Here is a 27627-nt window from a genome sequence, read left to right as displayed (position 1 = left end):
AGTGAATACTTGACCAAGGAAGGATATGTAAACGATCCTATTTGTCCATATGTGTTCATCAAGAAATCAAATATTGGATTTGCTATCATTGCAATATACGTTGATGATATAAACTTAATTGGGACAGTTGAAGATGTCTCAAAAGCTGCAGAATATTTGAAGAAAGAATTTGAGATGAAAGATCTTGGAAAAACAAAATTCTGCATTGGTTTACAAATTGAGAAGAGCACAAGTGGCATACTTGTTCATCAAAATTTATATACTGAAAAAGTCTTGAAAAGATTTCACATGGACACTTCATATCCTCTTAGTACTCCAATGGTTGTCAGATCTCTTGATACTGTAAAAGATCCATATCGTCCTAAAGAAGATAATGAAGCACTACTTGGTCCTGAAGTACCATATTTAAGTGCAATCGGTGCTTTATTATATTTGGCTCAATGTACTAGACCTGACATTTCTTTTGCAGTAAATTTATTGGCCAGATTCAGTTCGGCACCAACAAAACGACATTGGATGGGAGTAAAGCATATTCTCCGATACCTTCGAGGAACTACTTACATGGGGTTATTCTATTCGAAGAATTCCTCTGATGGTTCACAAGTGATAGGATATACCGACGCAGGATATTTATCTGATCCACATAAAGGAATTTCACAAACAGGCTATGTTTTTAGTAGTTGTGGTACAGCTTTCTCTTGGCGATCAAGTAAGCAAAGTATGCCTACTACATCTTCTAACCACTCGGAGATTATTGCTCTTCATGAAGCTACCAGAGAATGTGTATGGCTAAGGTCTATTATTAGTCATATTAGACTTTCATGCGATCTCCCTGGGATTACAAAATCACCTACCATTATTTACGAAGATAATGCGGCTTGCATTGCTCAAATTAAGGAAGGATATATTAAAGGTGACAGAACAAAACACATTTCACCTAAATTATTTTTCTCGCACCATCTACAGAAGAATGGCGAAATTGATATTCAGAAGATACAATCATGTGAAAATTATGCCGACTTGTTTACCAAGTCTTTGCCTACTACAACGTTCAGAAAACTAGTACATGGCATTGGAATGCGGAGTTTGAATAATCTTATGGTATAAGATTACATCGGTCTAAGATATGATATTCATCAGGGGGAGAATATCATCTATGAAGATTTTCGCATCACTAGTACTGGATATCTACGCTCTGTACTCTTTTTCCTTCGTCCAGTTTTTATCCCAATGGGTTTTTCTGGCAAGGTTTTAACGAGGCAGATATAGCGTAACTTATATGTCTCATTGTTTTCAGCATTGTGCTCTTTTCTTTGTCATATTTTTGTCCCACTGGGTTTTTGCTGACAAGATTTTGAAGAGATAGTTATTACAAAGAGAATGATGGTCATCCAAGGGGGAGTGTTATGGAGCATTAAGTGGTTGCCCATAGAAAACTTGTTATGGGGCATTAGTTGGCTGCCCATGGAAAGCTTATCTCAAATATGAGGTGCCTCCACCATAGAAACTTTATCATCCACCTCACTCATGCAAGCATGAGGTGCCTATTAGCATCCCATTTCCCTCCACATTAGTCCCTTACGTGTTGGAATTGTGAATGCATGGAAAGGGTTATAAATACCCTCCACCATTCATTCCTTGTATAAGAGAAAAAGTGTATATTGGAATATAGTGTACTTTGATATTAATACAAATCTCACTTCCTTATACCCATGCATTGGTTTAGTTTTAGTACATATATAAGACTACAAATACAATAATCACAATACCTACCAATTTTAGATACTATCTTGTTTTTTCTTCTTCATCATCCTTGTTTGATTTAAATCCAACATTAGGGTTGGGTGTTTGTTTCTTGTTTGACTGCCTCCGCACTTAATTAATAATAAGATCCATTGCTTCTTTTAACAAAAAAAAAAAAAAAATCCATTGCTATTTGCTACTCTTTTTTCTTTTTGATGCAACCATTGCTACTCAACCGCTTCCCAAAACAATAGAAATAATAGTAGTAGGTCCACCATCCTCTGGTGTAACAGTTGGACACCCCTCTTAAGACCATGAGGTCATGGGATCGAGTCTCGGTGGAAAAGTTGCCATCAAAGATTTATCCTATGTAATTTAGGCTATGAATAATGTAAAAATTTGTCGGGCTTTAGGCCTCTTCGTTGTCGGGCTTCAGGCCTCTTTCTGTCTCAGTTTAAATTAGGCAGTTATCGTGCTCATTACATCTCCATGATGCATCAATGCCTTGTAACGACTAACGTAGACCGTAGTCGAATTCTCAAAAAAAAAATAGTATAGAGAGGGAGAGAAAATACAATTCCAACCTGGTATAAGCATATCGCAAACTCGGCATGATATAAACAACTGTAATTTCTGGTACAATGCTACAAACAAATGCTAGCAGATAACTGAAACAGAATTTGCCGTGGTTTCCAATGCAATTTCGTAATTCTTACGATAAACTTAACTTCTCAGTAAGGTGAACAGAATACATATTAATTAGGTCCTATACTTCAACCCTGTGATAAGACAAAAGGGTTGGAGCTGATTACTACTTACTGAAGTTTTACTTGCAGGTTACCGAAACTATAAAAACTTTCTATGGATTCCATGTATTGATTTCTTCTGTTTCAATTGAACAAGTTTTGAGGGGAGTGTGAATACTTATCTTCTAAATGAGAGTGAGTTGGAGCTTCGGTCGATTGGGTTGTGGTTCGACAACTTCCATGTGAATTCTGACTGCTTGTAAAACGCTATAACTAATGCTACCATCCATCTTCCTTACCTTCTGATGCTCCTCATCCACAAACCATTCTCCTCCACCCTTCTCTTCTCTCGATGTTAAGTACACTGGCCCTTCTATACCATACCTGTGACATTTCAACAATGTTATAGTCATCAGTTTCAAAATATAAGAAGACATTCAAGGGTCAGGCATCAAGCTATTTTACAAATATGTATTTCGACATTATGGTTCAGTTCGTAGGTTAGCCTTCTCCTTCGGGCTTTAAGCGATTGAAGCAGGCAGCAGGCTGGGCTAAACTTCTAATTGATTTAAGCAATTGGAGCTCGCCTCCTATCAATATATTAGTATATTACTGTAGTAAATTCTGGTTTCTCTCAAGTGCAGTATTAGACTCCCATAATATTCCCGTAGTTTGATACATTGGCCATTTAAATGGTTGTGAGGAAAAGATTAAAAGAAATTATAGAAAGCATACTTGGGCACAAAGACAATAAAACCGTTGGATCTTATCTTCACTATTCTTGCTTCAGTATCTGTAGGCCTGCAAGAAAAAAGACAATTTCTACTTAGAGAGAGAGAGAGAGAGAGATAAAAGAGATTTAGACGAGAGAGACATATATAAAAAAGATATATACGAGAGAGATATGAGAGAGAGAGAGAGAGAGAGAGAGAGAGAGAGAGAGAGATGAGATGAGGTGAAACACACCGGTTCCTGAAAAAGATGAGTGTATGCAGCTCAACTGAGGCCCGACTTGCCATCTGGGCATTCCTATGACGATAATTTAAATCTGGAAAGAGCCATATATGCATAATTTGGATTTAGTAAATTCTGAAAAACTGAAACGAATAAAAAAAACATAATTTGGAATATGGCAAGCATCAGTAATGTGCATAGCAACAAGTGACATAAACTCGGAAAGGGGAATCAAGAATCTGCACTATATTATGGCCTTCTGTGCGTAAGAAGTAAAAATAAAAGGCTTTGACAGAAACATTATCTTACTGTCAGCAATGCTGGTAAGTTGAGGCCTGTCTTGGAATATTGGTGGAAGCTTGTAAATCCCCAAAGCTGCGGCAAGCAACCTGTGCACAATGACATCTGCACGAAAGTGAAGGTTACCAACTCGGATTATCACATCTCAAGTACAAGATGCATATGATATCAGAAGGCGTTTTCAAGGCCGGAAATTTTATTTTTATTGATAAGCTAATTACTAACCTGCATATCTTCGAATTGGAGAAGTGAAATGAGTGTAAAGAGCAGCCGCAAGACCATAATGCAAGAATTCTGGAGGAGTGAGATCCCCACTACAGAAATAAACTGCCTAAATGTGTAAACCAGGGAAAAAATGAACAGGTCAGAAACGCTAAAAAAAAAAAACGAGTCTAAATTGTAATTAGAGCTTAGTTGTGCTATGTGTGAAAATTTTACCTGCGTCATGCATCTAGTTGCTAATATCCGGATAAGTTTATTAAAATATGGATCATCAGCCTGTAGAATATCTTTTATATTTGAGTAAATTTATTCAATTATAGACAACTTCTGATGATAAAACGGAAGAAACCCATTTCTAAAACGTAAAAGACATTATGAAGTTGGCCACTTTAAGTAACGCTTGGAGGATATTGTTGAACTGGGATTCAAATAATCATACCACAGCACGATCGAGTGAATCAGCGAGAGCTTTTGAAGATGACACGTCCAATCCCAGACCAACAGCAGTTGCAGTACGCAGCAAAGGCTCAAGCATATCTTTGGTTGGACTTGGATGACGCCTAAATCCATGTCAAACTAAGTTCAGTTACATATTAAGAATAACAAAAGAAGCTCAGAAAAGTGGACAATTCCTTTAGGCTGAAAGAGGCATATAGCCACTAATTTTTTGTTTGAATTCATAGTGTATAGGTAATAGGTCATCTTACCTGAATGTGCACCAATGAAATTATGGAATAGTTATTGTAAAAAAAAAAAATTGATTTCAAAGGATTGCTTCTTCAAGTCTACCAATCAATTTCCCAGTAGGGCAAAACGCAACAGAACCAAACCTTCAGTGTGTAGCATGACGAGGTAAGTAATTAGCACTGTACCTGAGTAGTGAACACACAGGAAAATGTTTCAAGATTTTTTCCGCAACTGAAATATTAGCAGCAAGCATAAACTCCTCAACCATCTGATTAGCCTCTCGAATTTGATACATTCCTGCGGAAACCAGTAGAATTAAGAAATAAATAGATAAATGAAGTAAATCTAAGCAATACGTTGTACTGGTGATAGTATATGAAATGAAATCTCAGACCATTTTGTAACTACAAGAAGCAAAGTATGAAGTATTAAACGGAAGCAATAGCCTTATCAGTTGCACATTCAGGATGTACACTTCCTAAATTTCCAAGAAACGGCAGCGGTACACAATAACAAAACCTATACGAAAGGACCATGAGCTCTATGAGTCTATGGATAAAATCGTTTGCAGGTAGAAGTTAAGAGAACTAAGCCAAAACTCACTCTTTCACGACATATTGTCAAAGGGGAAATGGATATAAACAATTTTTTATATTGTAGCATCCAATCACTGTCACCCTAGAAAGGGAGCATGAGATCTCAAATTCTTTTGCAGGTAGAAGTTAAGAGAACTATGCCGAAACTCACTCTTTCACGACATACTGTCAAAGGGGAGATGGAAACAAATAATTATTTATTCTAGCATTCAATTACTGTCCTCCTAGAAACGTAACATGAAATCCATAGTTTGGGATACACCCAAATTGATATTAATCCTGAGAAATATATTCACAACATCGCAGACTGCAGTGTAACTTGTTAAGTTTGTGGTCGTCCAACTCAAAACCAACGGGGAACGAGTTGAGATGATCTAGATGTTGTATGCTCGGTTCGAGTACCCTTTTCTCATATGGTACTATTCTACTGAGCCTATCAGATTTGGGATCGGGCAACCAAGAAGTTCCCAATTCTGAAGCAAAATATATGATATATCTCAACTCAACTGCAGACAGCTTTGGGTAGCATTCAGTTAGCACATGTTGTGGTTGTTGGAATGTCTTTTGCCTCAAAGAAAGGTTTCGAGCATGGAAAGATGGGAGTTTTCTTATCTAATATATGGGAGTTTTCTTATCTAATAGATGGGAGTTTTCTTATTTATGAGTGCCACTTGAATCACATGTACTCATATCACAAGTTAGAAAGGGTAAGCAAATTTCAGCCACAGTAGTTACTTACGTTACGTTGTACATGTGGAACTAATGGCATTATGGAACTACTACATTTTATTTATCTTAAAATCACATACCAATGTCCATAGGATCGTGGGTTTCAGTGTCAATTTGGAATTTAACTTCGGCAGAAGCTAGAGTTAGAGCTCCTCTTTCGATACGTCTGAGCCTCATAATCTGTATTAACATTTTGTTAAAATTATATGATATGGAATTTCACATAATAAAACTGTAAGTAAGCACCACTCAACTCTCATACAAGCATACCTTCGCTAATGCGTTCATATTTCGCAGATCGGTAGTTAATGGGTCCATAAGGCGGCTGCAAATGTCATATAATGAAATTTACAATGGTTAGAGAAAGAACTGAGAAGGATATTGAAAATGAACTGCTACAGAACTTGAAAGGAAAAATTATGAGACTACCGGTTCACATCAGCGAACGGAAATTAATTAAATCAGGAAAGCAGGAAAAGAATATCAGTTTGCATCCAAGTATAAAGTTAATGTTGTTTCAACTGATTGATATTGGTGCTGATATCTTGGTTGCTTTTCTCAAAAGTTGAAAAGTGGAGCATAAGTAAAGTACTATGTAATATAATCCGGAATGTCCTTATAATATTAAGTGGCCAAGTTTAACTCGAATTGCTTAAGAATATCAACAGTGCAAATTGAACTTGAAAATGCGGGGTTATCAAAGAATGCCAAGAAAAACAGATAAAAAGAAGAAGAAAGAACATAAGTTAACCACCTATCATCCATCCTGGCTTGAGCTTCAATATAAGATAATGCAGCACAGGACTTGATAACACTTTTTGTGTATTTAGTAGAAATAATCTCTGCTTCAGGTGTCATTTCCTGAAATCAGAGGAAATACAGATGTAAGTCCACGACAACAAACTATTCTACATAAAAACCAATTCAGGAAATTGTTCGAAGCTTTGAAAAGAAAGAACACATGAATAAAGACAATGCTAGGGTAGGATGTTGAAGAAGTCACTTCATTGTAATAATTTCTCTCGCTTGGTCATTATTAGACCCCTGACTCTATCAAAATCAAAAGGTATCATGACTACAGAACCCTAAATCGACCTCTTTCTTAAATTTAATTTCGGAGAAGGAATAACTCAAGAGAAGGCATCCATTTATTTTTTGAAACTGCGAATTAATTTTTGAAAAAAAAAAACCCAGAGCGCACCATCCCTAGAAAGCGAGTTTAAACCGACATCATATATGTGATGTTGAACATATTAAGAATCATTCCAGCCAAATTTTTTTGCAGCAGAGAACCACAACGTCCATATCTGAAAATATATCATGCTTTTGAAATGAGGTTTTATATTTTACTTATTTTTAGTCCATATTATCTAGAAACCTAAAATGGTTAAAGCATATACCCAAATAACAGAAAAGGCCAGCCTCTCCACGTCAGATCGAAGAGAACATATATCTGCAAAAAGAAACTTACTACTTCAAAGAACATAGTAACAAAAAGACTTCTTGATATACTCTTCAATACTGGTATGTGTAACATGTGTAGCCAAAAGAACATGTACCTTCTGTTAGAGGCTTAGGAAGCATATCGATGCGGCGCTCAACAAGATAGACTGATGTTCCCCTTTGTGTAGCTTCATCATCAAGAGGAGTACCAGGGTGCACGAAATTTGTGACATCAGCAATATCTGTATAATGTTGTTTAAGATTCACATAGAGGCTTCAAAATTTTACAACAAATAACAAGGTCACAAAGAAAAGAGAAAAATGTGAAGATGAGTACGTAGTACTCTGGTGACTTTCAGGTCCAGAGAGAGGTATATTTCTTAAAAAGAGACGGAGAAAGATATAATTAAAAAGAAAGGTGCAATAGGATACGGACTCCAACTTCAAAATGTCCATTGGATAAGGGTGTGCAGTGAAGTGCGTCGTCGATATCTCTGCAGCCTGCACCAACCAGAGGTGTTGTAAATTAAGATTTAAGATTACTTCTTAGAAGTAACATTTAAGAAATTCATAGATCACTTGCAGAAGGGCATCAACAACAAAATAATAAACAAAAGTAGCAAAAATTGTAAATAATAATAATAATAATAATAATAATAATAATAATAATAATAATAATAAAATGGTAATTATTTTTAGAATTGTTATTATAATGGGTTAACAAATGTGGGGATATTGAAAGAAGAAAAGCACAATACATAAGACAGTTCCATACCTGGAGGATCAACACTAAATACACGCAAGTGCCGAAGATCTTGCCTGTTAGGATTTTCTAGATCTACCGACGTCACTGACCAAGGTAAAGGTGGCAAACAAGACAGTACTTGTGCAGAAAATGGCCTAGAATCTATATCATTCTCGATCAAGACAACCTGACAATGAAAACGATTATTCAGTCAAAAGAAACCCTTTGAATACCAAGCATTGTAAACTTAGGCAACTTATCTGTCGGGGAGATTTTATTCACCAATGATAGAGAAAGATCCGCCTTCATAGAAATTCAAGGATTCAATACACAACTAAAATCAGTTTACAGTTTACCTCAGTTTCGGTCTCTCTGTCACCAATTTCACCTATCGTTCGTACATAATGACCAGATGGATACCGAGATAAATAATCCCAAGAATCAACAGCCACAATAATCCTCTTATCTAAAAGATTACCAAGCTGTCGAGTTTGAATCCGAATCTTAGGAATTCTACGATCTTTAGATACAAATAATGCATGTGCAACACCCCCAGTAGCTGCCGGCATCGGCATTGGCTCCAAAGAACCACAATAACTGCAGGAAATCATGTAACTATAAACCAAGAATGTTTGTCCAAATATACTAAAATATAGATAGAAGTCAAAAAGTTTTGAAACTGGATGTTTTCCTTTCGATTGTAAAACTACGTTAAATGCATCAACTCATGGGGCAAGTCTGTTTGATACAACGAAAACAAAAGTTAAACACATACCCTGGGATTTTGGAATATTTTACATTTTCAAAATAACATTAATAAATACCTGCTTTGTAAAGTATAATAATTCTTGAAAAGTAAAAAATGAAACGAAATATCAACAAAGTTTCCGACTCTAGTACTTGATTATAAAAATGCAGAAAGTCTACCCAAGATATGTAAATAATTTTATTTGAAAAATATAATATAAAAGTAATATTGACTTACGAATTCCAATTACGCTTTATAATACCAACAACACGCCCAGATGTACGACATGAACCAACATCCGTGTCAGAAGAACCTTGTGCAACATTTATATTTCTAGGAGCATCATCAGCACTGTTTGGAACTAAATGGACATCTTCCTCTTCATCCTCTGAAAGTAAAGGCAGCAGAACAAGGAACCAAGATCAATTAAAAAGTCTCCTTGGAAGAGACATACCAAGAAAAAGTATTTCCAACATCGTTTTGCTAACTTCCCCACACTGGCAACAAAATATGGGATACCAAAAGCACTTCGATAACTTGATATAACATCTAGTTAATCTCTTACCTTGGTCTAGTTAGAATATAGTGAACTATAACAACCATAAAATGATTCAACCAACCAGTACCACAATAGTTGAGAGTGCTTGCTTATAAAAACAAATTTGGTTTAATCTATAAATTCCCATTATCTGAATTTATTTTTAACGGTAATACGGAAAAAAAAAAGTTGTTTATCAATAAATTGGATTGACAGAAATGAAAATATTCCCAGAAGGAAGAAACGTGACAGAGTCAAGATAACAATCACCAATAATTACAACTCACAGATGAACGTTGTAGGCACTACACCAATTTGACATACAATTCGGCATGCCATGAACGACAATAACAGAAGTGAAAATAACATTTGGCAAAAACTTGCTTTCATTGTCAAAAAAGACTTCATTTGAAAATGTAAACATTTGGAATGAAATTTCTCAATATATGTTCAGCGTACCATCATCCGCTAATGAAAGAGACGTTCCCTCATGCCATTGATCTTTTGGCAAGAGCTCCACTGCCACTATATCACCATCAAAAGCCCTATTCATGTTACTCCGTCCATGAATTATTATTTCACCGATGCTCTCACTGCCAACATAGGCCTCAGAGGGATTGTAGCGGTTGACACGAAGTTTTCCTTGATGAAAAATTCCACGATGCAAGCCAGAAGTAATTTCTGACAAGGGTTTGTGCTGGAGTAGAAAATGAGACAACTCTTATAACCGAGATAAAATATCTAGCTGACTAAGCAAAGGTCATTAGGTTTGGTCTATTGCCAATCTAAAGAAGTAGAATTTAACACCAAGAAGTTACAACAATATGGCAATGTACCATAAAAAAGAAACTAGATGCACCTGAAAACAGTCATACCTCGGTATAAATGGCTTTTCTCTTTGAAGGTCTCATATCTTCAACTTCTTCCATTTCTACATCTCCAGAGATTGGTTGCACAACTAGATCCAGTAAATCTGGTCGATCTAGTGATTTTATATACGTTTCGACTGAAAACAGGGATAATTAACAAGTGAACTTCTTAACATTGTACTGCTGAAAATAATCAATAATGTCATAAGAGACCAAATGAGAGATAGGACTTGATAGGGGAGCCAAATGAAATGGCAAACAGAAACTTAGTATGATACCTGTCTCTGCAGCAATGCCCTCTTCAGTCGCCTTCCTCCTATTCTCCTTATCATTGGTGATTAGTAAGACGCGTACACTAGTACCAAGATGGCGTTGATACCAATCAGTTGCAACGCGGATTGCTGAATAACAAAAGAGTCTCATCAAAATATCTTGTCAATTATGAGACTTATATCAAATTATCAACAGCCTCCACAAAAACTATGTTTTCCAGTAACACGTTTCATTTTTTCCGTTATCATGAGCATTTGGACATAGTAATAATAGAATCAATTTATTAACATTTTACTAAACAACTTCGTTTGGTCCTTCCACATGATATCCTTCATTAAGATGATGAAATTAGCAAGAGACAAAACCAAACTTACCTCTATCATTCCTATCGTTAGGACTCTCCCCAACCATGGCCTTGATATATGTATCCCTATCAAGAATCAAGATTAAACTAAAGTATAAATTTGCCCAAACTTCAAACAAAATTGAACTAAAAACATAACTAATAGAAATTTCAGCTCACTTATGATGTTCATTTGAAAAGACGAAAAAATTTCGAAGAGAGTTGCTGCAAAGAGTCCTTAATCTATTATAAACAGATAAATTCTTGTTCTTCACTTCTTCCAACACAATTGAAAGAACAACAACATCATCCATAGCCGGATTCTCAAGCAAATCAATCTGAAACATATCAAAACAAAAATATCATAAAACCTAAATCTTTGAAAAAGAAGAAGTCCCTCGGGAAAAAAGAAAGCAAGTTACCTGATTGAGAACAACATTTGTATCAACAATGAGAATAGTAGAAGAAGAAGAAGATGAAGTTAAACGAGGTTCCTTGTTATCACAAACTTTACATATAAAGCTCCACAATAGATATCATCTCTTAAGTAATGTTCCCTCACAACCTGGAATTTAACGACAACAACAACAATAGTGAAAGAGAAAGTTTCAATATCTTTGAACAAGTAGAGAAGAAAATACTAACAGAAATTTGGGGTTTAGGGTTTGGAAATGGAAATTGATAAACACTACCTTTAAAACTTTGCCTTGCTTTGTTTTTCTGACCAATGATTTATTCTGCAACATTTTAGTTTTCGGCTTCGAATTTTGCCGCCGATGAACAAAACTTCGCACTAGATTTGATTGATCGTATTTGTATCAACATAGTCATAGACGTCATAGGCTCATAGCTCATAGGAGATGCTTTGAGTGCTACTTCGGACTTGGGTTACCTTCACCCAAAAATTTCTCTTCACCGTTCCAATTTTCTCTTCTAATTCAATGAAACACTCAACAAAAACTTAATTAATCCAACGTGTCTAACCAAAGCCAGTGCGGGGCTCGGGCTCCCAATTTTGGGAGCCTCTAAATTTTGGAAACCCAAGGATTTTGTCTCAATTCCAACGTGGGGGCTCCCAAATCCAAAAAATGTGCATGTGTGGTGTACGCGTGTTGAATTTGTGTTTTAATTTTCACCCATTACATTATTATATTTAAAATCATTAAAATTTAATAAATAATTAAAATTCATACATAGATCTAATTAGAATAACTGAAATGCACCCCCATTCTCCTTTTTCCAATTTGAGATCAATATCCTATGAAGAGCAAGTTGTTCGGGAGTCATGTTCGAAGTATCTTTGCCCACCAAGGGTATCCCCATTTGCGTCACTTTAGCGTTTAATTTTTTTTCTTCCATGACCAATTCTTTTTCTTTCATTTCTAATTGTTTGTTTTAAGGTAGTCGACTTTCTTTTTCCGGATTAATGGCGTCATTGAGAAGTTTATCTCTACTCTCCTGATTCGCATTTCTCTCATTCCAAAACTCAATCGTTGTAGAAGTTTCAGTACTTCTGGATTTATCTCTAGCCTCCTTGCTTGGTTTTCTTCCAAGTGGTCTTTGTTGGATTGTGGAGGGAGATCCTTCGTCTTGGTCCAAAGAAGTTTTTCTTTTGTTTGACGAAGCTTGAGATAAGTTTGATGACCATTTTGGATGGTCTTTCAAAATTTTATAACAATGTTAGAACTTAAAATCTTTTTTTCCCATTGTTTTGTTTAAACAATAGTTTTGCGGAGTTTAACTGCAAAAATAAAAAACTTAATTTCAAATTTGTGTAAAAAAAATCTTAATGTTGTTAAAATGTAATAATAGTAATTACCCGATCATCATCATTTTCTCCGCTTTTTGGGTCTTTGCAACAATGACAAATACCCACAAAACTTCGCGCATTGCTTGTTAATTTCGCTCCAACGACATTTAAGACCCTTTGCTACACGATTTTGATTTGTACGCTCGTTGAAGTGTTCGGTAATCTTGTTCCAAAAAGTACTCGCTCTTTGATCATTCCCAATAATTGCATCGGTGGCAATATGTAAATAATCATTAACGAGCACACTATCATCTACTTGAGTATAACGCTTTACCGACGACGTTGGCGTTTCATTACAATCAAAATTTTCTTCGACCACATCATTCGATAAATTAACTTCATCATAATTGAAATCGGAGTTTAACATTTCTACATAGCCAAAATTATTGAAATCGGGATTTGGACTATCCATTGAAGAAATTGAGAGAGAAAGATGAAAAATTGGAGTTTAACTTGGAAAAAATTGAGAGAGAAAGATGAAAAAATGAGAGAGAAATAAGAAAAAATGAGAGAGAGGTGATATTTAGTATTGGGGTGGATCCCCTTTAATAGGGGATCCACCCCAATACAGCCGTTGGGAGTCTCCAACTAGCCGTTGGGGATTCCCAACGCTAAAGTTTTGGGGCTGGGAGCCCCCCAGCTCGGGCTCCTAGCCCCGGGGCTCCCGGGTTGGGCAGCCAACGTGTATGGACTGGGGCTCCCAATTTAAAGGGGATCCACCCCAATACAGCCGTTGGGAGTCTCCAACTAGCCGTTGGGGATTCCCAACGCTAAAGTTTTGGGGCTGGGAGCCCGGGGGGAGCCCTGCCCCAGGGCTCCTGGGTTGGGCAGCCAACGGGCTGGGCTGGGGCTCCCAAAATTCAAATTGGGAGCCCCAGCCCATGCACGTTGGCTTTGCCCTAAGTATGAGTTGAGTTTCCCTTTTCTAAGTTGCACTAATGAGGTACTCAATTCAAAATTCATCTCTAATGCAACACTAAAAAAAACTCAACATTTACTTTAGATATACTTTTGGTTCTTATTTTAGAGTTAATTCCTATATGGCCCCCTACTTTGTGACCAGCTTCCTTTATGGCCCCCAAATTTCTGTAAATTCAAATATGACCCCCTATTTTCATGGAAATGTCATAACTACCCCTCCCATTAATGTATTGTCAAAATAAAATTAAAAACAAAATCCTAAATTCCACCTCACTTCCCTCTCCACCACTCATCTCTCTCCACGTCACCTATCTCTCCAACTCACCTCTCTCTCTCCAAGTCAGCACTCTCATGAAGGTCGCCGGCCGGAAAATTTTCCGGCCGGCGACCTTCAAACCTAAAAAAAAAAAAAAAAAAATTTTTTTTTTCACTCACCTCTCTCTCTCTCTCTCCAAGTCAGCACTCACATGAAGGTCGCCGGCCGGCGACCTTCAAACTTAAAAAAAAAAAAAAAATTTTTTTTTTTTTTCACTCATCTCTCTCTCTAAAAATTCCGGCGAAGGGGGTTTCCCAAGTTATTCTTTATCTCTTCATCACTCTCTGTAAGTTAAAAATCTTCTCATTTCTTTATTTATTTTTTTCAGTTAATTAGACAAGCTCATAAACCCTAATCTCTGACTTCTTTTAGGTTTAGCTCTGGACTTGAATTGGCTGATTTATTAGTTTCTTCTGATCTTCTTAACCTTTCATATACATCAATTTCATCTCTCTTTTTAGAAGATTTTGATTATGATTCTCAAAGTTCAGTTAAGGATGATTCAATTGCATCTTCCTCAAGTTTTTCTGTTAGATATAGAACTCAATTAGGTCGAAATTACACTGTTATAGCTTTTGCCTCTTTTCCATTAATATCTCATCAAGGAGAAATCTTGATTCCATCATCTTCCCTTGAACAAAATTGTTCACTTTTTGATTTCCTGTGTGCAGATAACCCCTCTTTTTCAATTAACCAAGAAGCAATTTACATTTTTATCTCCCTCTTTGATCAGCTTTCCTCCCTTGTCAATCAGGTAACCTTTTGTGCTTCCCCTTTATTTGATTTCTTCTTGAATGCACTTTTGATTGAAAGAAAAAAACTCAAACTTAAATTTAATGAAATTATCCACTTATGATCATTGATTACTCTATAATTGTATTTGGGAAGATAAAGATTCAAACTTGAGAACTAATTTGCATTTGCTATGATCTAGAATGCCAGTTGTAAAGAAAAAACACAAAATTCAAACTTGGGTATTTATTTGTGTATTTCTTTTTTCTTGCTACTAAATGCAGTTGGGGGTTTCGGATAAGCCACTTATAATCACTGGTCATTCACTAGGAGGATCAGTTGCAGCTCTTTTCACTTTATGGTTACTTGAGAATATCCCGAAATCGACCCAGAAGCTTCCGTTTTGTATCACTCAGTTCTTCAACTAATAAACCACTCCACCGTACTTTCAATTCCTTGTCAACTCAATTCGGTCCCATTCTCTTACTCCGATTCGGTTTCCGCCGTGTCCTCGTCGTCTCATCTCCTTCTTCCGTCGAAGAATGTTTCACTAAAAACGACATCACCTTCGCTAATCGACCTAATTTCCTCGCCGGAAAACACTTCGGTTACAATTTTACCGCACTCGGTTGGGCACCGTACGGTCACCACTGGAGAAATCTCAGACGAATTTCAACTATTGAAGTCTTCTCATCTAATAGTCTTCAACTTACTACTGGAATTCGGAAAGAAGAAATCGAGTATTTGATTAAAGAATTGTTTAAAGAATCGATTAGTAATTGTGGGGTTTTTAAAGTTGATGTGAAATCGATGTTCATGGAGTTATTGTTTAATGTAATGATGAGGATTGTAGCTGGAAAGAGGTGTTTTAATGGTGATGAAAAGACGAAGAAGAAAGAAATTTAGGAACATTTGAGGGAACTTTTTATACCTAATATGGCTATGAATTTGGGGGATATATTTCCAATCTCTCTCTCACTCAGCTCTTATTGGGTGGTTTATGGAATCTGGTCTGTTGAAGAACAGGCCGATCTGGTCTGTTCTTCAACAGACCAGATTCCGGCGAAGGGAAACCCCCTTCGCCGGAATTTTTAGAGAGAGAGAGAGATGAGTGAAAAAAAAAAAAATTTATTTTTTTTTAAGTTTGAAGGTCGCCGGCCGGAAAATTTCCCGGCCGGCGACCTTCATGTGAGTGCTGACTTGGAGAGAGAGAGAGAGGTGAGTGAAATTTTTTTTTTTTTTTTTTAGGTTTGAAGGTCGCCGGCCGGAAAATTTTCCGACCGGCGACCTTCATGAGAGTGCTGACTTGGAGAGAGAGAGAGAGGTGAGTTGGAGAGATAGGTGACGTGGAGAGAGATGAGTGGTGGAGAGGGAAGTGAGGTGGAATTTAGGATTTTGTTTTTAATTTTATTTTGAAAATACATTAATGGGAAGGGTAGTTATGACATTTCCATGAAAATAGGGGGCCATATTTGAATTTACAGAAATTTGGAGGCCATAAAGGAAGCTGGTCACAAAGTAGGGGGCCATTGGGAGCCCCAGCCCATGCACGTTGGCTTTGCCCTAAGTATGAGTTGAGTTTCCCTTTTCTAAGTTGCACTAATGAGGTACTCAATTCAAAATTCATCTCCAATGCAACACTAAAAAAACTCAACATTTACTTTAGATATACTTTTGGTTCTTATTTTAATATATAAAATGGGAGCCCGGAAGCCTGGGGCTCCCAGCCCCACCGAGAGCCCAGCCCCGGGGCTCCCGGGTTGGGCAGCCAACGGGCTGGGCTGGGGCTCCCAAAATTCAAATTGGGAGCCCCAGCCCATGCACGTTGACTTTGCCCTAAGTATGAGTTGAGTTTCTCTTTCCTAAGTTGCACTAATGAGGTACTCAATTCAAAATTCATCTCCATCATCTTATATCCCGAGATTGAAGACATGAGATAAAAGAATAAAGAATGTCAAAAGCAAGTATGAAATGAAAAGTTGATTGCAATAATAGAGTTGTGTGTGTTGTATTTTGTGTGAGTTGTGTCTTCCCTCGATGACTTGCGTTAGATTCGGGTTTAAGTTGAGGAAGTATTAAGCACGCTTCTACCACCCCCTAAGTTTCGTGATTAAAGTACTTGCCCACTCCGACTGCGATTGGAGTTAGAACTAGAACAGAGCTAATGCGCCTATGATACTCGCACCGACTCCCCAGTTCTAGGATTAAATGACATCGCTTTTTTGACCCGAGTTGACTTGTCGATGCTTGCTCTTTCCTTGACTTATTGACCTCCCTAGTGGCTTAACAGTTTATTCGAACACGGGTTGGGGAAGAATGGACGTATCATGAATATGTGGGAGAGACATTGGACCTGATTTTTTGTTTCATGTATAGAGGGGTACTGGTGCTATTATGAGTCGTGGCTTTATTCTGGATATATTTGATCATATCAATAAGAGTGGAAGTCTCTTGGAGTTAATTTGATCATTTGGTTCTTCTTTAAACCCAAAATAACATCTCTTGAAGGATGTCAAAGCCTATTATGTCAAGTCTTGGCTGATGCACTGATTGAGTATGCCTCTTATGACCCATTTGAAGTAGTATTATAAGGATTGATGGTGAAATCAATACTATATAGGTTAGTAACCATCGGTTTATTAGCTAGAACCTCCTTGGACCATAAATCTTTGATGAGGAAACCCCATGGTAAGAATTCAACACTACAAAAGTTTTCTTTTGTGAACTTGGAAATGGACAACAGGTTCTTTTGTATATTTGGTACATAAAGTACCTTCTTGAGTTGGAATGAAGTTGTACCAGCTAAGACAGTAGCTTGTCATGTGTTATCAATACTCAAGGACTTTGCATTTCCTATCATAACTCCATTGGTACCATTATAAGGTGTACTATCACTCAGATTTCATTTTGTGTGAGTCATGTGGCTTGTGGCTCCTGTATCTGCTATTCATTTCCTCCTCCTCCTCCTCCGCGGCCTCCCGCCTCCAGCCTATCCTCCTCCCTCCTCCTCCCCCGCCTCCTCCTCCTCCTCGTCCTCCTCCTCCTCCTCCTTCCTCCTCCTCCTCCCCCCTCCCTATCCTCCTCCTCCCCCTCCTCCTCCTCCTCCTCCTCCTCCTCCCTCATCCTCCTCCTCCTCTCCTCCTCCTCCTCCTCCTCTCATCTCCTCCTCCTCCTCATCTCTCTCATCTTCTTCTTCTTCTTCTTCTTCTTCTTCTTCTTCTTCTTCTTCTTCTTCTTCTTCTTCTTCTTCTTCTTCTTCTTTCTTCTTCTTCTTCTTCTTCTTCTTCTTCTTCTTCTTCTTCTCTTCTTCTTCTTCTTCTTTCTTCTTCTTCTTCTTCTTCTTCTCTTCTTCTTCTTCTTCTTCTCTTCTTCTTCTTCTTCTTCTTCTTCTTCTTCTTCTTCTTCTTCTTCTTCTTCTTCTTCTTCTTCTTCTTCTTCTTCTTCTTCTTTTCTTCTTCTTCTTCTTCTTCTTCTTCTTCTTCTTCTTCTTCTTCTTCTCTTCTTCTTCTTCTTCTTCTTCTTCTTCTTCTTCTTCTTCTTCTTCTTCTTCTTCTTCTTCTTCTTCTTCTTCTTCTTCTTCTTCTTCTTCTTCTTCTTCTTCTTCTTCTTCTTCTTCTTCTTCTTCTTCTTCTTCTTCTTCTTCTTCTTCTTCTTCTTCTTCTTCTTCTTCTTATTCTTCTTATTCGATCTCTTGTAAATGTAAATTTGCAAAAGTTTTTTGAATTGGTTTACTTGAAGAAGGTTCTGAGAAATTCTTGAATCTCATTCTACATTGTCTAGCAGTATGTCCCACTTATAACAAATAACACAAAGAACAGTATCGAAATCAAAGAAGGTATTTCTTGGTTGAGGGGTATTTGGCTTTGTACTTTGTCTATTCATTATTCTTGGGTGAGATACTTCAAAGGTCTGATTTTGACCCATCAATCTTTAATTTTGACCCATCAATCTTTGATTTTGAAATGGTGATCTCATAGTACTTTTATGTTGAAATTTCTTGACAAAGTATGACTCGTTCTCATCACTTTTTAACCTGTGCTCATGATGAGTCAACCTACTCCTTAGTTCTGCGAAATTCAGAACTCCATCTCTATTTTGAATAGATGTAACAAATTGGGAGTATTCTTTTCCTAGACTTTGTAAAGCTATTCTAGACAATTCACCATCACTGACCTATCATTTACAAGCTACCAGGGAGTCAGCTAGGTTCAATATCTTGCTCAAGTACTCAGATATAGAGACAAGTCTTTCTTGATGTTCTGACGTTTGTTTCTCAAAGAAGACTTCTTACCTTAAAATTCTTGAAGATAAATCATCTCAAAGTATTTCCATGTATCTCTGGTTGTTTTCAACCAAAGAATATCAGAAGCTATTGACTGATTTAATGTTGCTTTTATACAAGCTTTAACGAAACTATCATTTTCCCCTCCATTAAAGGTAAGCTGAATTGTCTACATCTCTACCTTTAATCATAACCAATTATAGGGGTTCCTCATAGGTACCATCAATGTAGCAAACAAGGTCATTCTCTACTTGGAACCATCTAATCGAACAAAAATAAATATTGAAATGTTAGCATTATGAGTAATCTGGCCTGAATTAGGGTCCATGCTTTGGATTTGAAGGGTTTCCATGGCAAGAACTTGTTTCTCTGATTCTTTGATGCAGAAGATTCAATTCTTTTTCTTTGATTAAAGAGAAAATTGGGGCTCCGATTCTTTCATGACGGAAGGTCCAACTTCTTTAATTTATTTCGTTTTGTCCCAATTAGGTTTTCTAACTTTCGATGAATTGAAACACTTTAAGGCTCTGATACCATGAAAAGTAATCTTTCATTGAATGAATAGAGACAACAGTGTTTCTCTTTATAGTACATATCTTTAGCGAGAGAGAGTTAGTTAAAGAGAGAAAGAGTTAGTTACAATGCTTAACAACAAAACTAAATAACTAACTAATCTCAAACAGCACACGCGAGAGTCACACACATATGTGTGAGTGCCCTTAGCAGAGACCCAGCTACATCAACCCACTCAAAGATACTCAATGGTAGTTAATTCGGTTGGTAAGTTTGCTCTTCATCTTCACAGATACAAAGGTTTGAAAGGTTTTATACTAGAAGGAACTTAAATGATTGGGAAATACAGCAATATGTAAAACTCATGGAGAGCATCGAGCAAGTCACTTTTCAGAAAATCGATATATGAGGGTTTGGAAATCTAAACCTCAAGAATAATATCAGTAAACCATTGTGTTACACTCAACTGAACCAAGAAGATCAAATTAAAAATGAGTTAATTCCTATATGGCCCCCTACTTTGTGACCAGCTTCCTTTATGGCCCCCAAATTTCTGTAAATTCAAATATGGCCCCCTATTTTCATGGAAATGTCATAACTACCCTTCTCGTTAATATATTTTCAAAATAAAATTAAAAACAAAAACCTAAATTCCACCTCACTTCCCTCTCCACCACTCATCTCTCTCCACGTAACCTCTCTCCAACTCACCTCTCTCTCTCTCTCTCCAAGTCAGTGATGAGACATGGAAATGTCCCATCTGAGTCTCTTAATTTAGACGAGTTAGTCTCTCTAGAGCAGTTACTCTCACGAATTACTCTCTTTTATGTTCAGGTACCTTTTTACAGAGTTACGCGTGCAAACCAGATAAAGTCGGAAAGAATACAGACTAGGGGCATTTTGGTCATTTGTTGATTCTGACTTCTTGGTCAGTATTAGTGCTAGGATGGAAAGTAGAGTCCAAGACAAACCCGTAGGCGAAAACAGAAGTCAAATCGGAGTCCGGATGAGTAAATTAGAGCGAGTCAAAGTTTGGGTCAAATTTGGTGGACAAAGAGTCAAGAAGGACAAGTGGCATGCATCTGGCGAGAAATCGTACGAACCGGAGAAGTCGCGGGTTACCTTCTGTCACGGCCAGAGGTACGCGGAGCTATTTGCGCGACCCGAAGTAATCTAACGGACGAGATAAAATCAAGTAACGTGGCCGCGGATTAAAGCATGAGCTGCAACTTATCTCGTTAGGCCGCGAAGCACAGAATCATCCGTTTGAAGCAACCAAACCCGTACGTGATTCTCTCTTCCTCCCTTATCTTCTCGAATTCAAACTTAAACAGAAAGATTTAGAGAGAGACACGGGAGAGAGAAGAAGGGGATTCGATTCAAAATCAAATCAGAAAAAAAAGGAGAGAGAAGGAGAGCCCGGTCTATAAAGAACAGTAGAGAGAGAGAGAAGGAGGATCTCTCGGCTGGGGGCTCCTCTCGAAGCTCAACTACAAACAGTAAATTAGAGAGAGAGAGAGAGAGATCATCAGCTCTCGGTTTTTGATTGGAAGAAGAACAGTAGAGAGAGAGAGACATAACCGGAGCTTAAGAGTTTGTGATTTTTCTCGACTTTTGATTTTTGTTTTCTTTTCTTTGTTAAGCTCTACTTCTTAGTGAGAAAGAGAGAGAGAGAGATTACAGAGGAAGAGAGAGAATAAGAAAGGAGACAGAGGGAGATATTGTAGAGAGAGAGAGAAACCCGAGAGCTTTAATGGAGGTAATTTTTTATTTCAATTTTTATATCTCTTTGATTTTAATTACTTTGTCTTTGTGAGAGAGATAGAGAGAGAGAATTAACAAAAAGATTAAGAAAAGAGAAAGAAACAGAAAGTTTAGAGAGAGAAACAGGAGGTTGAAGAAGGCGAGAAAATCGTTTTCCCAGAGGGTGCGTTTGGCAGATTTCAGAAAAACAGAAGAAATTCAATTCCTTAGGCTCTGTTTGGCTACAAAATCAGTAAGAAATCCAACTTTTCTACTTTTCTCTCATTTTTCTATATAGTTAAGCTTCCATCCTTTAATATGAAGAACTAATTTTATATCTAGGGTTTTAGACGAAGTCATAATAATTATTTTCTCGATAATTTATTAAAGTTTTTACCATTTTAACGATAAAATCTTCCGGGTTTTTAGAACGTTCATGGACTAAAACCTGAGTTATATAAAGAACTCTTGAATTAGATCAAAATTAAATTGTCGTTAGAATTGTTACGAAGACGGATTCGAAAACCCTAGGTTCCCTTTTTCTGAATACCGACTTATTTCTTTGTTTATTTATTTTTTTTTTTTGAATTTTACATTATATTTTTATTTTACCTTCATCAAACCACTTTTGAAAATCCCAATAGTTTTAAGGTTAGAATTTAGTTTAACTTAGTCTCTGAGGAACGAACCGGTCTTACCGGAACTATTACTTGACGCCCGTATACTTGCGGGTGGAAACCTATTTAGGTAACTTTTTATGACCATCAAGTTTTTGGCGCCGCTGCCGGGGACTTAGTTTAAATTTAATCTAATTTTATTTCTATTTCTGGTAAGTTTATATTTTTGGACACTTTTACTTGCTTTTCCGTTTTTGGTGTAGAAAAAAACACTAAGGAGCAAAGGAGAAGGCGCAACAAGGAGAGGAGCTCAAAAAGAAGAATTTACATTTTTTGTTATTTTTATTTTTTTTTATTTTATTTTGGTGAGAGAGAGACTTTTAGACTTTCTAGTTTTATTTTTTTATTTTAAAGTTTTGACCCTAAATTGGAGGGCTTAATTAAATTGTAACCGAAAATCAAAACGAAGCCTCGGGTCGGAACACTCGCGGGTCATCTACAAAGGTCATCGCCCGTCTTGAACGGGAGGTAAATTTCTTGAACACCCACGAATGTCCTGTCAGTGGGTTTTGGTGTGAATTCGTGTGCTTAATTGCTTTGATCGAACTGTTAGTGTAATCATTCTAGTAAGGCACTAACCCAGTTACAAGATAAGAAACGGATTTCATCACCGTTCTCTTGCCCACATAGGTAACAACATTCACGAGCCCAAACCTCACTTAAAAAGCTAAAATATTATTTAGACATCAGCCCCTAAGGTATCGAGCTCATAAGACCCTTCAAAAACAACTCGGGAAATTGACTTTTATCTAGGCATTCTCAGAGGAAAGTTTGTAAACAATTCTTGTCAAAAAGGCCGCCTCGAGAAGAGGAAACGTTTGTCGAAGGAAGACGGCTGTCACAACGTTCATCGTTGGTTGTCTTCCTGGAGAATTGTTTACCGACTACTCTGATGGAGTAACCTTTATAATAGTCAAAGTTCAAGTGTTGTGGCGAAGTAGGAGCTGTCTAGCTTTTTAGGTGAATCTGACAAACCCACTCATTGCTAGATTTTGTCTAGGTTGCTTGGTGGAGTCAGCCTGATTGTGTTGGCTTTCCTATAAGATCTTCGTAGGGCTTCCCCGGTTTTCGATTTAAAAAAAAAAAAAATAAATAAAAAAAATAAAAAAAATAAAATTTGAGAAATGGATAGATCGTGGTCCCAACATAATGGCAGAAGGGACGAGAGTTCTTCAAATCTATCATGGTGGTATTTAGCAAATGGGCAGAATAGTAGTAGTCATCCTAGAGACAATGTGCATAATGATGGTCGTACTGATTATTATCAACCTCAAGAAGGTTATGAACCATATTATAGATATCCTGACAGATCATCTTACATGCATTATAATAGAGAGTCTTATGCTCCAAATGTGTCCCAACCTCAGTGGGAAAACATTGAAACTAATGACTCTTACATGCATTATAACGAAGGATTTTATGCTTCACACGTATCTCAACCTCAATGGGATAACGGTGAGACTATTGATCCTTCATCTTCAGCATCACCTTTGTTGGCCGAAACTATGAGTATGTTAAAGAAGGTTCATGAAGAGTCTATGAGTGCGCTAAGGAGGATTAATGGAGAGTCTTCTGCTCCACATGTGTCTCAACCTCAATGGGATAACGGTGAAAAGGTTGACTCTCCATCTTTAGGATCATCTTCATTGACCCAAACTGTTAGTGATCTTCAAAAGAGTACTTTCGAGTTTTGTCAGACTTTAGAAGAAAATACTGACAATACCTATAGAACTCTACAAGAAATAACAACTAGTATTATAGAAGAAGATCACCATGAGAATGTAGAGTACGGTCCACAGTGTCCTGTGTACTATGATGACGAGGATACAATTTTAGAGGAGTATAGTTCTCCCGACAACATCGTTATTGAGACTAAAATCTCAGAAACGATGGATCCCGATATTGAGATATCCTCTCATTGTATCGAACCTGAAATCCATTCAGACCATAATGAAGAGTTCACTAGAGTTGAAGATGATTTGAAGTCGTTTGACTCAACTGAGGATGATGAATCATGGTTGACCAATTTGCTAAATGAGAGGATTGACTCGCCTGATTTAGGCGAAGACTTAGAATTCTTTAGGGACACCGATGATAACATGATAAAAGAAATTATAGAAGGACTATCTAACTCGACTTCTAGGGATTGTGAGTCTGATAGTAGGGTTTCTCCATTGAAGGAACCCGAAGTACCTGTTTTAGAGAACCCTAGTTTAAGTCCGGGTGTCATTGATAGTCCTCTAGATTGCTTTGTATTTTGTCCCTCAAAACCATGTGTAGATTTTGAAGCACTCACTCCCTCTGTCAATCATCCATATGAAGACCCATTCTATCCGGTCTGTACTCTCTCTAGTGCGGTGCCAAACTTAACGACCTTATTGTCGTCTAAGTTTGGGGATTGCCCTTCTTTCTTGATAGTCTCACTTACATTATCACCAAGTTACGAAAATGTGAGACTATCGTTCACTGAAAACTTTGTGTTTTGGGTGGACCCACAGATGTATCGATTATTGGTTTACAGTTAATCACATATTTGTAATCCAGTAGGTATAATTCTTTCTATTTTTCAAGTCATCTGTTTCGTCTGGCTGAAGACGTTAAACTTAGCGCTTTCTGGGAGGCAACCCATGCAGAGGACGCTGAATCGGGTAATATCTCTCCCTTCACCCTGTTATTTTTGCATAGTCTTTAGAACATTGAGGACAATGTTCGGTTTAAGTTTGGGGATGGGGGATTGAACTTTTAGTCCTTATTTCAAAAATTCAAAAGGGTTCAAAATGATTAATTTTTGGATTGGAAACGTGAGTCTAGTTATTTTTGTTTGTTAATAGTTATAGAGTCTAGTTGGTTGTACTATGCTTTTGCTAAGGGGTTTTCCACGAATTTCGAGTCTTGAAGTTGTCTGTGCACTAGCCATGTGAGTATTAGATAGGTGAAGAATAGACTTTTCTAAGAGAACTTAATCGATCATTAGTGGAGACTTAACCTATGTGAGATTCTGAGCCTTTCTTTTTGCTTTGAGTGATCTCTTCTGAGCTAATTCTGAGTAGAATGAAGAGCTACTCAACCTCGCAATATTCCTTAGAACTCAGTTGATCTCTTGAGTTCGAATTTTACAACCACTAGGGATGTCATCAGGAATGCAAACCTTCTCTTGTAGTCTGAGAAACTTGAAAACAGTGTCAACTAGAGGAAGATATGAACGTCATCATTATTTGGAACCCTGAGAATAAGGCATGAAGCAAAGTTGAAAGAATTTTATCCAAGGAAAGAATAATGTGAAGAAAGTATGTCATGTATTGTGAGTTTTATTATCAGAGTTAAAAAAAAAAAAAAAAAAAATGAAAAAAAAAAAAATGAAAAAGGAAAAAATGAAAAAAGTGTTTGTGTAGTTTGTTTGAGTGTTTATCCCTTGAAGTAATTCTTGAAGATTTGAAGACGTCGAGTTCTAGTTCATCCTTAGTGTCTATCGACCTCTAGGAAGCATTGTTAGATAGTTGATCAGGTGAGAAGAGTTGGTTAGCTTCCCCATTCCGTATTAGTGGTTGTTTCCTTCCGATGAGATCAGTCGTTCACTAAACTTTTAGTCCTTCTTTTTAATGTGTTGAGTTTTCATATTCATACCAACACATAGAGTGAACCATTCTTGAGTGACTTTGATTTTTGAGTGTATGACCGTGAGGCAGTAGTCGAGGCGAAATGTATTGAGATGGTAATCGAGGTCTTGTCTTTTCAGAACCGAAATGATACTCATATTGGCTGGTCACGTGCACTTTAAGTCTTGATTACTAGTGAAAAGATTTTTAGCGTTTGTATGGCTCGATTAATTTGGATTTCATTTCTATTAACTTTCAAAAATCTACCGGATGAACATTTTTAGTCCACATCATATTTAGACCCTTTTGCATTTTTGATCTTTGAATTTTGTGGGTATATTCACTGCAAACCCTCACGAGACAAAACTCGTCCTCTTGGGTAACCTAGAGGTTTAACGGCTTATTGCACGTGCTAAGTGCAATCGTGGGTCCCTACGAAAGTGGTGAAATGGGTTTAGTTTTATTTTTCTGTTTTGCTCGAGGACTAGCAAAATCTAAGTTTGGGGATGTTTGATGAGACATGGAAATGTCCCATCTGAGTCTCTTAATTTAGACGAGTTAGTCTCTCTAGAGCAGTTACTCTCACGAATTACTCTCTTTTATGTTCAGGTACCTTTTTACAGAGTTACGCGTGCAAACCGGATAAAGTCGGAAAGAATACAGACTAGGGGCATTTTGGTCATTTATTGATTCTGACTTCTTGGTCAGTATTAGTGCTCGGATGGAAAGTAGAGTCCAAGACAAACCCGTAGGCGAAAAAAGAAGTCAAATCGGAGTCCGGATGAGTAAATTAGAGCGAGTCAAAGTTTGGGTCAAATTTGGTGGACCAAGAGTCAAGAAGGACAAGTGGCATGCATCTGGCGAGAAATCGTACGAACCGGAGAAGTCGCGGGTTACCTTCTGTCACGGCCAGAGGTACGCGGAGCTATTTGCGCGACCCGAAGTAATCTAACGGACGAGATAAAATCAAGTAACGTGGCCGCGGATTAAAGCATGAGCTGCAACTTATCTCGTTAGGCCGCGAAGCACAGAATCATCCGTTTGAAGCAACCAAACCCGTACGTGATTCTCTCTTCCTCCCTTATCTTCTCGAATTCAAACTTAAACAGAAAGATTTAGAGAGAGACACGGGAGAGAGAAGGAGGGGATTCGATTCAAAATCAAATCAGAAAAAAAGGAGAGAGAAGGAGAGCCCGGTCTATAAAGAACAGTAGAGAGAGAGAGAAGGAGGATCTCTCGGCTGGGGGCTCCTCTCGAAGCTCAACTACAAACAGTAAATTAGAGAGAGAGAGAGAGAGAGATCATCAGCTCTCGGTTTTTGATTGGAAGAAGAACAGTAGAGAGAGAGAGACATAACCGGAGCTTAAGAGTTTGTGATTTTTCTCGACTTTTGATTTTTGTTTTCTTTTCTTTGTTAAGCTCTACTTCTTAGTGAGAAAGAGAGAGAGAGATTACAGAGGAAGAGAGAGAATAAGAAAGGAGACAGAGGGAGATATTGTAGAGAGAGAGAGAAACCCGAGAGCTTTAATGGAGGTAATTTTTTATTTCAATTTTTATATCTCTTTGATTTTAATTACTTTGTCTTTGTGAGAGAGATAGAGAGAGAGAATTAACAAAAAGATTAAGAAAAGAGAAAGAAACAAAAAGTTTAGAGAGAGAAACAGGAGGTTGAAGAAGGCGTGAAAATCGTTTTCCCAGAGGGTGCGTTTGGCAGATTTCAGAAAAACAGAAGAAATTCAATTCCTTAGGCTCTGTTCGGCTACAAAATCAGTAAGAAATCCAACTTTTCTACTTTTCTCTCATTTTTCTATATAGTTAAGCTTCCATCCTTTATTATGAAGAACTAATTTTATATCTAGGGTTTTAGACGAAGTCATAATAATTATTTTCTCGATAATTTATTAAAGTTTTTACCATTTTAACGATAAAATCTTCCGGGTTTTTAGAACGTTCATGGACTAAAACCTGAGTTATATAAAGAACTCTTGAATTAGATCAAAATTAAATTGTCGTTAGAATTGTTACGAAGACGGATTCGAAAACCCTAGGTTCCCTTTTTCTAAATACCGACTTATTTCTTTGTTTATTTATTTTTTTTTTT

The 27627-nt window shown here is 37.2% G+C and overlaps 1 protein-coding gene and 1 long non-coding RNA gene across 4 annotated transcripts; one reads left to right on the top strand and one right to left on the bottom strand.

The window, feature by feature from the left end:
* Nucleotides 1–2341: 2341 nt before the first annotated feature.
* LOC147538814 (exosome complex exonuclease RRP44 homolog A-like) lies at nt 2342–11682 on the bottom strand. The gene is given in 25 exon segments (XM_086643428.1): nt 2342–2873; nt 3225–3290; nt 3456–3537; nt 3753–3848; nt 3969–4074; nt 4182–4241; nt 4405–4525; nt 4838–4949; nt 6058–6157; nt 6248–6302; nt 6732–6838; nt 7378–7430; nt 7537–7662; nt 7853–7921; nt 8196–8352; nt 8522–8762; nt 9151–9301; nt 9911–10148; nt 10327–10457; nt 10599–10721; nt 10968–11023; nt 11117–11274; nt 11359–11459; nt 11462–11501; nt 11629–11682. Coding segments are annotated over 25 exon segments (2802 nt in total). The 3' UTR covers nt 2342–2674.
* Nucleotides 11683–14192: 2510 nt separating this feature from the next.
* Nucleotides 14193–15575, top strand: LOC147538813 (uncharacterized). 3 transcript variants are annotated; one of them, XR_015225891.1, is made up of 3 exons: nt 14193–14269; nt 14655–14737; nt 15000–15575. It is a non-coding gene; the product is annotated as an uncharacterized LOC147538813 (long non-coding RNA). The 3 variants fall into 3 exon arrangements; XR_015225890.1 differs by having other exon boundaries at nt 14256–14269; nt 14356–14737; XR_015225889.1 differs by lacking the exon at nt 14193–14269 and having other exon boundaries at nt 14305–14737.
* Nucleotides 15576–27627: the final 12052 nt, after the last annotated feature.

The sequence above is a fragment of the Eschscholzia californica genome, unplaced genomic scaffold (genome assembly GCF_041429995.1).
Source record: "Eschscholzia californica isolate CP2 unplaced genomic scaffold, dmEscCali1.0.p SCAF_5, whole genome shotgun sequence".
In the NCBI taxonomy this organism is placed as follows: Eukaryota; Viridiplantae; Streptophyta; class Magnoliopsida; order Ranunculales; family Papaveraceae; genus Eschscholzia; species Eschscholzia californica.
The sequence above is the reverse complement of the archived record's forward strand: the minus strand, read 5'-3'. Positions and strand labels throughout refer to the sequence as shown.